Source organism: Spermophilus citellus (assembly GCF_964194105.1).
Source record: "Spermophilus citellus genome assembly, chromosome: 1".
NCBI classification, from domain to species: Eukaryota; Metazoa; Chordata; class Mammalia; order Rodentia; family Sciuridae; genus Spermophilus; species Spermophilus citellus.
Genome location: NC_138182.1, coordinates 42,335,697 through 42,350,983, shown reverse-complemented (window position 1 = coordinate 42,350,983; position 15,287 = coordinate 42,335,697). Strand labels below are relative to the sequence as shown.

The 15,287-nt window shown below is 33.7% G+C and overlaps 1 protein-coding gene across 7 annotated transcripts in view; it reads right to left on the bottom strand.

Moving 5' to 3' along the window:
- ZC3H13 (zinc finger CCCH-type containing 13) overlaps positions 1 to 15,287 on the bottom strand; it is an 81,554-nt gene that overhangs the window by 21,960 nt on the left and 44,307 nt on the right. For 5 of the 7 annotated variants that reach the window (XM_081298325.1, XM_081298324.1, XM_081298328.1 and 2 more), the window contains exons 9-13: positions 14,236 to 14,546; positions 11,081 to 11,545; positions 5,714 to 5,905; positions 1,844 to 1,927; positions 935 to 1,490 (exon numbers count right to left, since the gene is read on the bottom strand). In XM_081298325.1, coding sequence (XP_081154451.1) covers positions 935 to 1,490; positions 1,844 to 1,927; positions 5,714 to 5,905; positions 11,081 to 11,545; positions 14,236 to 14,546 — 1,608 coding nt within the window. The remainder of the gene's footprint in view (positions 1 to 934; positions 1,491 to 1,843; positions 1,928 to 5,713; positions 5,906 to 11,080; positions 11,546 to 14,235; positions 14,547 to 15,287) is intronic. The other 2 variants (XM_081298329.1, XM_081298330.1) reach the window with 2 other exon arrangements.

The following is a 15,287-nucleotide window of genomic DNA, read 5'->3' as shown; positions in this document are numbered from 1 at the left end:
GATATATTCTATGAGATGTCAAGAAAATATCTTTTGGCCCCAATAACCTACTATATATCTTCACAGCATGAGAGGACACTTCCTTATCTTTCATCTTGTAGCTACATAACAATTATAGGAATTCTTAGGTCCTATAATACTGTGAATTGTTTCCTGTAGCCTAGAGATGTGACTCCATATTTACAAGCATAAGAAACTCAGGCAGTATCTCTTGATGACTAGCCATCATCATTAACTAGTTATCAAGAGAATGTAGTGGGACACAAGTTCACTATCACTTTTATGTTGGATTCCTCCTAAAAAAAGTCTATAACAAGTCAAGAAAGCTCACATGCCATAAAAAATGCACAGGAAATAAGAAAGAGTATTCTATGGTTTGGATGTGGTTTATTCCCCAAAGGTTCATGTATTAAAGGCTTGGTTCTCCATGTGGTAGTGCTGAGGTAGCAGAACCTCTAAGAAATGGGGCCTACTGCAAGGTGATTAGGTCATTGGAGGCACTGCCCTTGAAAGGGATTAATGCTGGTCTCACAGAATGAGTGGGCTCAGGGCCAGGCCAATCTTTCACTTGGCCTGTTCTGTTTCTTCACCATGTTTTAATACAGCCAAGGGAGCCCTCACCAGATGTTGAACAAATAGGATTGCTTGATCTTGCACACACAAGTCTCCGAACTAAATAAGCTTGTTTTCTTTATATATTACCCAGCTTCTAAACAAATTATTACAGATTAATTATAGACCCTGGATTAAAATATAAAAAAATTATTTTCTAGATAATTAAAGAATTTACACCATTTTATTTGTATATAATAAATTTGACACACAAAAAGAGAAGACTTAATAGAAAATTAAGGGAACACTGAAAAGCATTAAATAAAACTTATGAATTCTTTACTGAAATGAACTTTCTAAAATTGATTCATATCATTCTTACTTTGATTTTCTCTCATCATGTCCATCTCTCGGATTGCGATCTTCTCGAATATCTTCTCGCTTTTCTCTACGGTCATCTCGTCCCTTGTCCTTTTCTTCCCAATCCCGCTGACGTTCTCGTTCTTTATCCCTTTCTCTTGCTCTTTCTCGTTCCCGTTCTCTCTCTCTTTCCCGTTCTCGCTCTCTCTCCCTCTCTCTTTCTTCTCTTTCTCGCTCCCGTTCTTTTTCCCTGTCTCGCTCCCTCTCTCTTTCCCTCTCTCGGTCATGATCGCGATCTCTCTCTCTTTCACGTTCTCTCTCCTTTTCTCTTTCTCTTTCTCTCTCCCGTTCCCTAGCACGCTCTCTTTCTAGTTCTCTTTCTTTTTCTCTTTCCCGATCTCGTTCACGTTCCCTCTCTCTCTCCCGCTCCCTGTCTCGTTCTCGTTCCCTATCTCTGTCTCTAGCCCTTTCATCTCTTCTATCATCCACTCTGTCTACTCTTCGTTCCTCTCTTCTTTCATCACGCTCAAGCTCGTCATTCCTTCCCTGATGTCGAATTGGTGAGCTTGGTCTTTGATCTACAATGAAAATCAAGTTTTGTCAGTGATTAATTTAATAGATAACCTATAGGTTATACAGTATGGCAAATCTTAAATTTTATCTGTGTATATATGGGTCACACTGGCAACAAATTATAAATCAAGTATTATATTTACTTTAAATTTAATCATCCAAATATTAATCACCCCTAGACCTTTAAAATTTATTTTCTTAAATATATTTTCAATTTCCCTCTAACTACCATGTTTTCTGCTCCCCATCAACCCCCAACCCCCTCCCACTTATCCACCTTTGATCTTTCTCTGCATGCTCCCTACCCTACCTCCAGCCCACTGCTCCAACCCCGCTTTCTGCCATCTCTACCCTTCACCTCTGATCTTCTCTGTCCCCCCAGCAGGACCTGAGAACACTGGTGGCAAAGGATAGGGGCAGCAGGAGGTGTAGAACATAGGAGCTGAAGGAAAAAAAAAATTTCCCTCGTAAGTCACACCTCTAATTTCAGGCCAAAATATATACACATCAAAGTGCAGCTATTATGTGAGGAAAATATTGTAGAACAAACTAAACTAGAATTAAGGGTACTGAAGGCTAATAATCTTGGAACAATCAAATGTAAAAAGTGTTTCATATCAGTGATATATATTACCTAACTGCTAATAAAAGTTTTATTTAATCATATAAATGAATACTCAGATAAAAAGTTGTTGTGCTAAAATGTTAAATGATAATCACATTTTATATATTTTTTCCAATCTACACACAAATCACACAAACACAGAGAAATGAATACACGCTGCTTAAATAACCACTTGAGCAATAAAATTAATTAGTCTGGGATCAAAAAATGTATAAAAGGATGGCATCAACTTTTCCCCAGAGCCATGTTTAAAGCAAATACTGTGACATAATCTAGACTATTGAGATGTTTCTACTTCTGTGCCATACAAATATATCTAACGATTAATCAATGAAGATCAAACTATACTATGTCCAATGGATTGGTAAGTGAAACATCTAACATCAACTTATTAAGCAGAAAAATTTTGGAATATTTCCAGAGAAGGAGCCAATATAGTAGCTTAAATTTCCCTTCCTTAACACTATGAAAAGATATGCATAGTTACTATTTAGAGGTTAGATTCAGCATAAAAAGGAATTTTAAAGCTAGAAGAAAAAAATGAAATCTTATATAGTCTTTTCTTGTCTTACTTCTTAAAAAACATAAATTATGGTCCAAAAGTGATTTTGGTGACTTGCCAGTTACAGAGATGGTAGATGCATTAGGACTTTAGGACTAGAAAGTCAATTTTTCCTAAATCTTTTTATTTTTGCTGAAACTAATTTAAATTAAAGTGGTTCTATTGTTATATATCTATATTTTAGATTGTCTAAATTCCTGATTTGGGGATCATAATCAAAATCATAATTACAAATAACCTGAAACATTTAATACTGTAACTTACATTAATTCATATTTGAAATTTCTGAATAAAGGAATGTCAGGGAATAGACTATTCAGACACTTTCCAGGCAGATAAAACCTTTATTCTCACATACAAAATGGCAATGTCCCTAATTTCAAAGGAAAATGGAAAGAATACAAGAGCACCACTCTTAACATGTCTAAACTATCTTCCAAAACATGTTCTTCAAAGATGTGCTTTCTTCACATATTTCTTAAGTAATAACAAATCTATTACTTACAGCTGGCAACTTTTGAATTATCCAAATATTGCCATACCCAAATACTATCAATTTCATTTCTAGAATCTTTCTTTTCCTTTTACTATCTCTACAGTTACTATATTAACTCAGACCTTGATCAGCTCTTCTCAGATGATTATGTTATCAACAGTCTATCTTTGCCTTCAGTTTTTCCCCAGATACTTAATATGTTTTTGATGAAAACTCTATTTGTCCCATCTGCTTAAAAGCAGTTATCTTATACAGAGTGAAAAGCAATTAAATTCAAAATGTTTAGCCTGACTTATTAGGTCATTTATAACCTGGTCTATATAGTCTCTTATCAGTCCTCTTCCCTGGCTCCTTTCCTTCCCTACAAATCATAACATACCTCTACTCTAACCTCACAACATAATTGTTTATTCCTCCAAAGCATATGTTTCTTTTAGTTCTATGTGTCTGCTTATGTTGCACCTCTGCTGGAAAATACTTTTTCCATTATTCCTTCTAGCAAACTTAAATATTCTGAAGGCCCTAATTCAGATGTCCTCTTCCTAATTAAAGCACCTTTCTTGGAATTCTGTTTGGTCCTTTGTCTTCTCATAGAACTTTACATAGCACTAACAATTATATTTTAGTTGTCTATTTGTACTAGACTGTGAAGGTCAGATCTAAAGGAAAGATTTAAATTTCTGAGGACAGAACAAAGTACTTGTGTATATCTCTACCCTTAACCTCTATGAATCCCCTACTACTCACTATACTTTAGCCACATTAGTCTTCTTTCTAATTCTAAGACATGTTAGGCTATTTCCCACCTCAGAGCATTACACCTAATCTTTTCATGGGATGCTTTTTATCTTTGAAAAACTAGCTACTTCTCTTGCATTTATGCCTCTACACATTTTTTTTCAAGTTGTTCATAAACACTACACAACAGGTCCTTCTCTTATTCTTTATTTCTATCTGGGGCTACTGTTTGTTTCCTTGATAACCTCAATAATCAGTTACTTTAGCGAGGAGAGGGAGAATCCCCACCTCTCTGCCCCACTTTAAGTTCTATAAGGAAAGAACTATTATATATTAGCAAAGTGCCTGGCATGGGTACTAAAGGCACAGAATATATCATTAACCTCAAAAATAGGTTTCTCTTTTAATACATTTGATATTCACTAAAGTAGTTATACTTTGAAATTTCCTTCCTGTATACTGGTAACTTAACTTCTCTTAGATCTAATCTCTTAATTGTGAAACATGGATTATTTTATCATTCATATATATATATATATACATACACACACACACACACACACTCACAGGGACGTTGTAAAAATTAAGCTAAAATATATATTTAAAGTAACTATCAAAGTTTCTGACACCTAGTAAAAGCTTAATATGTGTGGTTAAACTAAACACAAGATTGAAACCAAATCTTCCTATAGAATTTAGGCATGAGATGAGGAAAAACCTGAGCTAGGATGTGAAAACAGAAATAAAGTATCAGGACACAGTGAAGAAAGGTTGTCAAAGAGCTAAGGAAGAAACAATTTCAGAAACACAAAACGTATAAACTCCAACCCTATATATAGTTGAGGAAATCCTACACATCTTTTAAACCAAGTGCACTGGGCTTACCTTTAACAAACAACCCAACTAACTCTCCTGTGTCTAATCTTATCCCCAAAGTAGATGATGTCTTAGAGACTTTGCTCTCCTTCTATTACCAACCATATCAATATAGGAAGATAGTTTTTTGATTCAACCCACACTAAAGCACCAATATTCAATCTTCTGGTCCACAAAATTGCATACTATTTTAATCTCAGCATTACAGCAAACTTTACTTTAGAAATCAGCCAAGGTAAGTGAGACCTTCTTCAGATTTTAAATGTTTAAAGGTCCTAACATGTACAGGCAATAAAAGCATGCTAAAGAAAGTGCTTACAACCCTTAAGGGCTTCCTAGTAATTCTGTTTCAAAATTGAGTTTTAAGAGATCATCTAATTAATGGAAAACTTTAACTTTCGACAGCTAAGAATATAAATTAACCAGAGCAAATATTATATATTTTCAGAACAGACTATAAACAAAATGTTTCACTGAACAATCTCCAGCCCTATCACTTTCCTTGTTCCTCTCTCACAGTCCTTATAAGACTCTACTGATCACAGCTAATGAGTAAGTAGGCAGGATCCTTAGCTGAAGATTTAGGTATTTCCTGAATCAGAACTGCCTGGGATGGCTCTAATCACCTACACTTTTAAAAGAGTTGTGAGCAATTTGGTTAAGATGAGAAACATGCAATAGAGCCTCCCCCCATTCTTATACTTTGCTGCCTGAGGTACTGATAGCTGTCTATTTACATAATCCCTCCAACAGCAATTCAACAAAGACTATATGAATAAATAGCTTCAAATGATCATCAAGCACATATCTTAAAAGACACTTTACATTAAAAAGTAAATCAATATTCACAAAAAGTAAATTGATAACCATTTTAAAAACAATTTTCTTTATACAAGTTGGTTACTATATAATAAAATTCTGTTTGACAAACCTCTCTCTCTGTTGTCGCGACGATCTCTCTCTCCATGTCTTCTCTCAAAGGAAGAATCCCTTGCTTGATCTCTGTTGTCTCTTTCCAGATATCTATCTCTTTCAGGATAGCTACTCCGAGTTTCCCAGCTGTCATGATAGTTGCTACTACTACTGTGACTATCAATTTGAGAACCTCTCGTGCCTCGACTTCCTAAACAAAGGATATTCACACAAATATTTAACACATAAACAATATTCAACAAGTTTGTCAGTCACAATCCTTTTTCCTAAAAAAAAACACTAGTTTTTTTTTTTTGGTATTCCAAAATGTGGTATTCATTTTTTAAAGAGCACTAAGCAATATATCAGAAACCTAAACTGTTCAATAACTGACTACAGTAAGATAAGTTCCAGTTGTCCCTATCTCTGAAAATAAGTCCTATAATAGAAACAAAGTAAGACTGACTTAATGCAGAAAACAACAAAATGAAAATGATTTTTTTCATATCTAATTCATAAAAATATCATGAAAATAATTAAATAAATAGGAATGTTACTGTTTAAATTATAGTTTATAGTGAAAATATTCCAAATAGAATCAAGGTCCTTTGCAACATAAAGTGATAACTACAAACTTTTATTCAAGGATGTAGAAAAAGAATGTTCACAAGTAACTTGATTCAGAATAGCCCCAACTAGAAAGTACCCAAATATCTCTAAGTGGTGAATGGTTAAACAAATGATAATAAGGAGAACAATATTCAGCAATAATAAAAAACATACTATCACTACATACAACAACTTGAATGACAACATTATGTTAAGTGAAAAAGCCAGTGTCAACAGGATACATACAGCATGATTCCATTTATGAAACATTCATGATATAACATAAGATACAAGACATAACATAGGTTGTCAGGAGCCAGGAACAGGGGATGGGAAGGATGTGGGAATACGGATGTGAATACACTGGAGTAACACAATGGAATTTTATAAGGTTACAGTGGATTTTTTTTAAATTTTTTTTTTAATGACAGAGTCTCACTATGTTGCCCAGGCTGACCTCACATTCCTGTAGCTGGGACTAGAGGTGCATGCTACTGTGTCTAGATCAGCTGAGTATCTTGAGTTTGGGTAAGTCAATACAGTGCTACTCATGTGATTGAACTACACAGACACACACACACACAGAATAAATGTTTAATTAGAGAAATCTGAAGAAGTCCTATGGATTCTACAAATGTTAATTTCTTGGTTTTACCATAGATTGTAAGATGTAAACATTGTAAAAGCTAGAGGGTGGGTATACAGAGATTTCTTGTACATTTCTTTGTAATGCCTGCACATCCCCATCAAACATACTTTAAAAAAAAAAAAAAAACTTTACATTTGGGGGGAGCATAAAGGAAAGGGGAAGTAGTACTGAGGCTGTGATAATCCAGCACTACTTGGCAAAAAAAAACTCTGGAGGGTTCTGCCTTCAATTTCATAGAATTACCACAGATCAGAAAAATGGGAAAAGATGAACTTATTCTAACTTTTTTCCATGAAAAGCCAACCCACCCAAGCAACAAATCAACAATTCCTATCTATAACTGAGGAAATCCTACACATCTTTTAAAACAAATGCAGATGGCGCTTCCCCAAGGTGTATACAGACACACATGCACACTCATATACAAACACACACAATTTACAAGTACCAGGCCTGGAGCCCTAAAATAATCACAGCATAACTCTAAATAATGTAATAAGGCATTTTAATAATCTAAATATCTGCAAAGAATATTTTAATAATTAAAGACCAGGGAGAATAAATTTGAAACACTTTTAAAGATAACAAAAGAGCTATATATAAACCTAGGAACGAAAGGTTAAAAATCAGATTAGAGGCAATTAAGAAAAGTATTACAAAGATAAGTCTTGAGGGTATGACTCAGAAGGGAAAACACTGACTGAAAAGGTAAAATATTGAAGGAAAGTTAAGAATCAAGAAAGATTCAATGAAGAAAATCAACATATGTCTAATAACTATATGTTGCTTAGAGTAACATTTAAAACAACCCATAAAGGTTAAAAGGATGGAAAAAGATTTATCAAATACACACCAACAAGAGAGCAGCCAGTAAAATAGCCTTTTGTAATAGCAAAGCCTCAAAATATTTAAATAAAAAACCGATCAAACTACAATAAAATGACAAATCCACAAATTTCTAAATGATAGAAGACTTAGTTCACTTTTCTGTAAAGACATAACAATCAGACTTCAAAAAATTAGATGTACATTTGAAAGTATTAACAAACCTGATCTTAGAAATATGCTTTACATCCTACCATTACAAGTGTAAGTACATGCAGAATACTTATTAATACTGAACTCCTGAGCCACAAAATAAGATTTAACAAATACTCATACCAAAGAACTGACATCAGTGCTTACCTGACAACAATTAACATGGAAGGAAGGGACTTATTAAAAGCCTGACTGGAAATGTAAAATCCAACTTCTACTTAATTTATGAGTCAAAGAAGAAATCACTAAAATTCACAAAGTGTTTAGAATGGGTACTAATAGAAATACTATATTTTTCATAAAAGAGTAAAACATAACAAAAGTTAATGAAATATAACAAAAGAAATATAAAGGAATATAAACAAGGCCAAATATTAGTTTTCTGAAAAGACTCTACACAGACAAATCTCTGGCAGGACCGAACAAGGGAAAAATAAAGGAATATGACCATAGATACAACAGAGATCTTATAAAATATACCTAGGAACATCTTTGTATCAAAAATCTGAAAATAGCCAGGCACAGTGGCGCTCACCTATAATTCCAGAGGCTAGGGAAGCTAAGGCAGGAGAATCACATAATCAAAGCCAGCCCCAACAACTCAGTGAGGGATCCTAAGCAACTTAGTGAGACCCTGTCTCAAAATAAAATATAAAGAGGACTGAGAATGTGGCTCAGTGGTTGAATGCCCCTGGGTTCAATCCCTGGCACCAAAAAAAAAAAAAAAAAAGAACAAATTTCCTAGGCATGGGGGGGGGGACTTACTAGAATTGCTTCAAGAACAAAAAGAAAATCTATACAAATCTATAACTATTAGAGAAACTCATTTGGTGGAGAAAGCGCTAACCATCTAACAAATGTTACTTAACTTTTGAAGGACACATAATTAAATTGTTCCAAAAAAAGAAGCAACACATTATATAGAGCTAATATAACTTTTTGAGCCCCACCCAAAGAAGGACAATATAAGGGAAAATCTGCAGTGGTTTGCTAGAACTGGTTCATAATGGCTAACCAGGGACAGCTGTGGATATCTCTTCCCAACTCCACATGACCTCATGTTAGTAGCTTGAAATCTTCCATGGTAGAAATTATTTATACCATGAGAACTGGCAAAAGGCAAGTCAAGACTTTTCTTCTGAAGAGTTAGTTGTTAAACATTTATCACTATACCATTGATGGTATGCCAACCTCAATTAAAAACATAAATATTTAATTCAAAATTAAATTTTTAACAAACTCATTCTAGAACCTTAAAAAAATGACAAAATTGAATGTATCTCAGGAATGCAAGGACAGTTGCAAATTTTAAAAACATTAACATGTGAAATAACAAAATATATCAACAAACTATATGATATTCTCAAGACAAAAAATTAACAGTGATAGAAATTGTTAATTAAATTGGGTAATCAGGAGAATCCTTAGCACAATAAAAACATCTGTTAAAAAAACAAAAAACCTGCAAACACCACACTTGATGCTAGGAACAATCCTTAAAAATCTGAAACAGCAAAAGACGCCCATTCTGTTTATATTCAATACTACATTGCTGGAGATGTTCAGTAGATAATTGAGAAATTATAATCAGAAATGAAGAGCCAAATCTGTCTGTTCCCAGGTATATTTGTTAAAAGAATTTAATTAGATGTATTAGGAAAATACAGCAACAACACTTAAATCCAAGACTAATATATAAATATCAATTACTATTCCCAAGTACCAGAAATAAACATTAGAAAGTGTTTTAAAAGACTCCATTTAGGGAGACACACAATTATTCACTAGCGCACTTTCTGAAAAAGATTAGAGAAATTAAACATCCATCAATGTAATACTTGTGAACTTTATTATATATCCTACAATAGAGACTATGTACCAAAATAAAGAAGTAATTGTTTACTGTGGTGAAAGATATGATTTCATAATATTTTTATTAAGTGAAAATAGCAGGATCCAGAATAATATAGGTTTTACTTTTCAACAAAAATTTTAAAATTTACTTTTGTTAACCCAGAGGGGAAAATGAATGGATATACATATTTGCTTATGTCAAATGTTTTGGAAAGGAAAAACACAAAGTTGGTAAGAGTGGTGAGAGGCAAAAAGGAAAAGCTTTTCATTATGTATCTTTCTATACATTTGAAATTTTGAACCAGGTGAATGCATTATTTAAAAAATATTCTAACTTTAAAAAATTTTTAAAGTAGCATTTATAATGGCAACAAAAATAGTAACCAGCAATAAAATATATGTAAAACCTTAACAGAAAAAGGTATAAATCAACAACCTTAATACATTTAAATAAAAATTAATAGTTTTTCATAAAATTAGAAACTGTTTTCTAAAACTTATAAGAAAAAACAAAGTGTCAAGAAAAGATCAATTATGAAGAATTTTTGGGCCCTTCAACACTTAAATGTGAAGCAATAATACTAACCAGGGTTAGACCAACAAACTAATGAAAAGAATACAAGTGATGAGAGTTCTGCGGCAGTGGTCTGTGGAGAAGGTAAAGAGGTGGATGAAGAAAGGTCAAATCTAATTAAATCTCAGTAGTTTGGAGACCATGATAAATAATATTTAGGTCATGTGGGTGATGGTAAATGATTTTTTAGGCAAGAAAAATGGCTCAAGATCCTGATATGAGATGTTCTAAAGCAAGTGCAAATACTAGAGAATATATAAATCAGTCATTTCTGATGTCATCAGTTTTAAAAACTCACCATTTTGACTCTTTTCTAATGATCATTTTATCATCTATACACTAATTTACTGGGAAATACTTCCTTATAATTCTATTATTTTGCTTGATAGTAATTTTATTAGTGTTCCATACTAATCAAGATGGAAGGCATGACTGGATAAAACGCAATCACGTGGTTTATAATCTAAACAGGGGCCCCACTTATGTTTCACTACTTTTAACGATTCCTAGATGGATTTATAGGGAAGATCGCAAAAATTATCTTGACAAAAGATAACAATGAACATAAAAAAATAATATATTTAGAAGAGAAATCATAGGAGATTTAATGCTTTCTATATAAATATACAAGATAAAGTTCACAGATAAGTCAAAAACCTTACCCTTTTCAGGTAACTCTGGACCTCTCCCCCTACTTCTGCCCATCCGGTCATTCCTAATTTCACTTCGAGACTCATTTCTGGAATCATTCCTTATTTCAGTACGAGAACTTTCTTCTCTTAAGTGATTTCTGCCATAACTCCGGGATTCTTCCTGATATGTATCCTCTTTTCGATGAGTATCTCGACCTTCACGGTCCCTGTAGTCATGGGCATCACGAGTGGACCGAGAATCTCTGGGATCACGGCTCTCTTTACTATCTCTGCTATAATCCCTCATCTCCCTTGAGTCCCGGATGTCTCTGGAGTCTCTGAGTTCCCTGCGGTCTCTAGTGTCTCTGGTATCACGACGGTCTCGACCATCTCGAGGTTCTCTTTCATCTCTGTGGTCTCTAGAAGAGCTCTGATCCTGTTCATATTCTCGTTCTTCTCTTGTGTCCTTTTCTCTATCCCTTTTGCCTCTAGTCTCTGTTAACACAATTTTAGAAATCAACTGTAATTTTTTTCCCAAAGTTTCAAAAAACTAGACAATATATTTAATTAGAGCTTTATTACAAGAGTAATATGTGCTTTGCAGAAAGAAAAGGAGAAAACAGGTGAATGTTTTAAATAGTTTAAAATTAAAACTATTTATATGCTAAAATCCAAAAGATAATTTAATTAAAGATTTGACAGCCACATTCTTAACTGGATAAATGCTGAACATGAAGGTCCCCACCCCAATTTAACAATACTTATAGATCCTAAGCAACTGAAACAAATAAGTAAATCTCCTTTCCTCTCATTGCTGTTTTTTTTTTTTTTAAGAAACAATTTTAGATCCAGAGGTGCACAGTGACTTTAATTATTTCTACTGGATATTAGGCTAGATTTAAAATACATTATGACCACCTCAAATTTATTTAAGCACTTGAGAGTGGCTCAGTTAGCTATTGGCAAAGAGTACTGTTCTTCTCTCTTTTCCTGAGCTGCTCAATGGTATGATACTTGTGGGTGTGACCATTTCTAAAATTCCCTCTATTTAAGTGTTTTCTGATATATCATAGAAAAATAACACCTCATTTTTAAAAAAAAGGACTACAAGGACTGGACATATAGCTCAGCAGGTAGAGTGCTTGTCTCACATGCACAAAGCCCTGGGTTCAATCCCCAGCACCACAAAAAAAAAAGGACCTCAATGTTTATTTAAACCAACTTTGTTATTTTATATATGAATTTATACAGGCCCAAAGCTTAGATATCTCATACCTCATGAAAATTCGCAAAGATTATAAGCCACTATTTAGACATGCCTAGAAAAGGTATAAGATGATTACAAACATAAATCTGATAGGCAGTTAAAATATTAACAAGAACCACAAAGAGTAAATTCTGCCCTTTTTAATCAGACTCTTTTGCAAGTTGTTCCTATATTCTGAAATTGTCAACAGTCTGAGGCTATTCTAGCAACTATAGCAGACTTATGCCTAAAACATTATAAATTTATTCCTTTTATTGTCCTTGCTGGCTGGGTCCATAATCTCTTTTCAAGGAACTCTCAAATAATCCTCAAAGCCTTACTCAATAGCCAATCTCCTTTGCCAATGCCTTTGTCCATATACCTATATTTACAAATGCTAAAGACAGAAGCAATGGGTAAGGATCTGATATATTTCCATCCTTTTCTTCACAAAACTATGATTTCTACTCCTTTTCCAATACCAACTGTCCCTTAAAATGTGTCCATTTATACCAGACTTCTGTTTCATGATACTGCCATCACTCTTTACAAATATATGTCATTATTAATTTCATTCTTTATCTCCCCATCCTTCTACTGAAATCATCCTTATTTCAGAAAATGACATCTAAATAAAGAGGAAGAATCATTTGCTAAATCTCTTCTTTCTATAAAAGATTAAAGAAATATCCTCTTTACAAAGGATTCTCCCATAAGCAATTCTTTCTACCAAAAAAGCATTCCCATGAGACTCAACTGATATTATTTTCCCTTCATTAGTATGTTTAATAATAATGACAAGTTTTCATTTGATAAGTAGTCATAAATATATACTATATTCTTGGTCAAATCTAGTTGTTAAATTTTATTAAAATTAATAGGTATAAGTAAATTTTCCCATCTTACCAATTTTCCATAAACATTGTATGGAAGCTTCCATCATGAGTTCTATAAATATAGCATACACAAAGTTCCATATACACTGTTATACTGTTCTGGTTCCATAATCATGTACATAATAATTAATTCTACAAAATAGGTACTTTCTCTGTCTCTACCTACATATCCACTATTCTTTCTGGGTAAAAGATTTTGAGTGAATACTGCTTGCACTGTTGATACGAAGAACATAACTATTAACATCATTTACAGGAGACTTCTATAATGTACTCGAACAGAGAGATATAAAATGCATGTTAAACAGAAATGTTGTTGCAAGTATTTCCTGAAACCTTACTATGTTAAAAAACTAACTCAGAAGAAGTTAAATAAGGAAAGGAAGCTTAAACAAGAAGTATACAAAGGAATGACAGCTTGAGAATGTTGTTGCATATCTAACATTAATATAATTCTCAGGAATTTAGAAAGTAAAACTGCTTTGCTTACTTCCTTCTTTGAAGTGCTGGGATTGAATTCAGAGCCTCACACATTGTAGAAAAGAGTTCTACCAATGAGCTATTCCCTCAGCTCATGCTTACTTTTTTATTTGGATTTACATCTAGAAAGTCAATGCAAAGACTTGGTTGCATTGACATTCTAAAAGTTTTCCCCAGCCCTGGTCCCTTTATCAAAACGCTTTCAATGCTTTTAAACTCTGCTCCCTGATTTGCTATTCTTCTTCCCTTTACTTCTTGATTTTTAAAAACATATAGTTAACTGAAATGGACATACCAAAAATTAGATGGGCAAAAATACACACGTCACCAACTTAGCATACCTATAAATGCCACTTGTGCATACTTAATACTTAACATCCCTGTCTTTGAGCATTTCCCATTGCCCTTAAGAACACTAGCCTTCATATTACAAAACTAAACATCTTCCTCCAACCCTTATTACAACAATAAATATGGATGTCCAATTTTTCAGTAAGAAAATGTTTTTAATTAAAAGAACTCTTGAAAAAAAAAGAAAAAGCAAGCTGAAGTATAGTGTATACCTTCCCTCCTTTCATGACGCCGATCGTGTGACTGTGAAGTTCGTTCATGATCATGCCTCCCTTTCTCTCTCATTGGAGAGCGATGTCTTGAAGGACTTGGCTTTCGCTGAGGAGAAGACAAGCAATGTGAAGGATAAGGAGAAGCAGAACGTCGTAAAGATGGAGTTAAAGTCCGCTGGTAAGATGGTGAAGGCGTTCTTTTTCGACGAGGAGAAGGAGAATGTCTTTGAATAGATGATCCCGATTGTGAGGATGATGAGTGATGTCTAGAAGATATAGGAGAATGATGCTGTCCTGATGGGGAAGTAGATCTATATGGAAAAATAGCAATAAAAAAAAAACAACAACGTGTTCAAAAGCCTTCTATTCCAGCCAAAGGAATATCTTTAAACCAAACTGACTATAAAAGTTAAAGCTAAAAGTGTTGGTAATAATTATAAGACAAATTTTAATTTATAATACTCTGAAATTACAAATAAGTTGCTTTTATTTAAAAGATGTGACTGACTTATAAGTGGAAGTAACAGCTTTAGAAGAAATATGCTGTGCCTTTCTCCCAAGTGTGCCAAGGCACACTGACTTTTCCAGGCAATATTCTCCCTGAGCGAAGACTGCCTACTCTAACTTAAAGTATAGAATTCATTTTGATAATCTGATAGTATAAACCAGTACCTGGAGGGGGAAAACTCAAAAACAACTACAGAGAAAATATACTAATAAGATCAAGGTAAGAAGTAGCTGTGAAAATGCTTGTAAATTCAAGACCCTGGGGAAAGGAAAACTATCCCCAGCCACAAAAAGCAAATCTGTGCTGCCTGGGATGACATTTAGGACTGTGAAAGAATCCTATGGTTAATGAGAGGACAACAAAGTGTATACTGTCTTTATCTTAAATAAACTGCCTTCATTTGTGGGCAGCACAAACTGAGATTTAGTACATAAATCTTATTTAACTAGGACCTCCTCAGCTCTAAATTGTCTTCTTTCACTGCTACCAGAGGAACAACTTATAACCCAGTGAAACACATCTGAATTACACCTGGAGCCTGTTA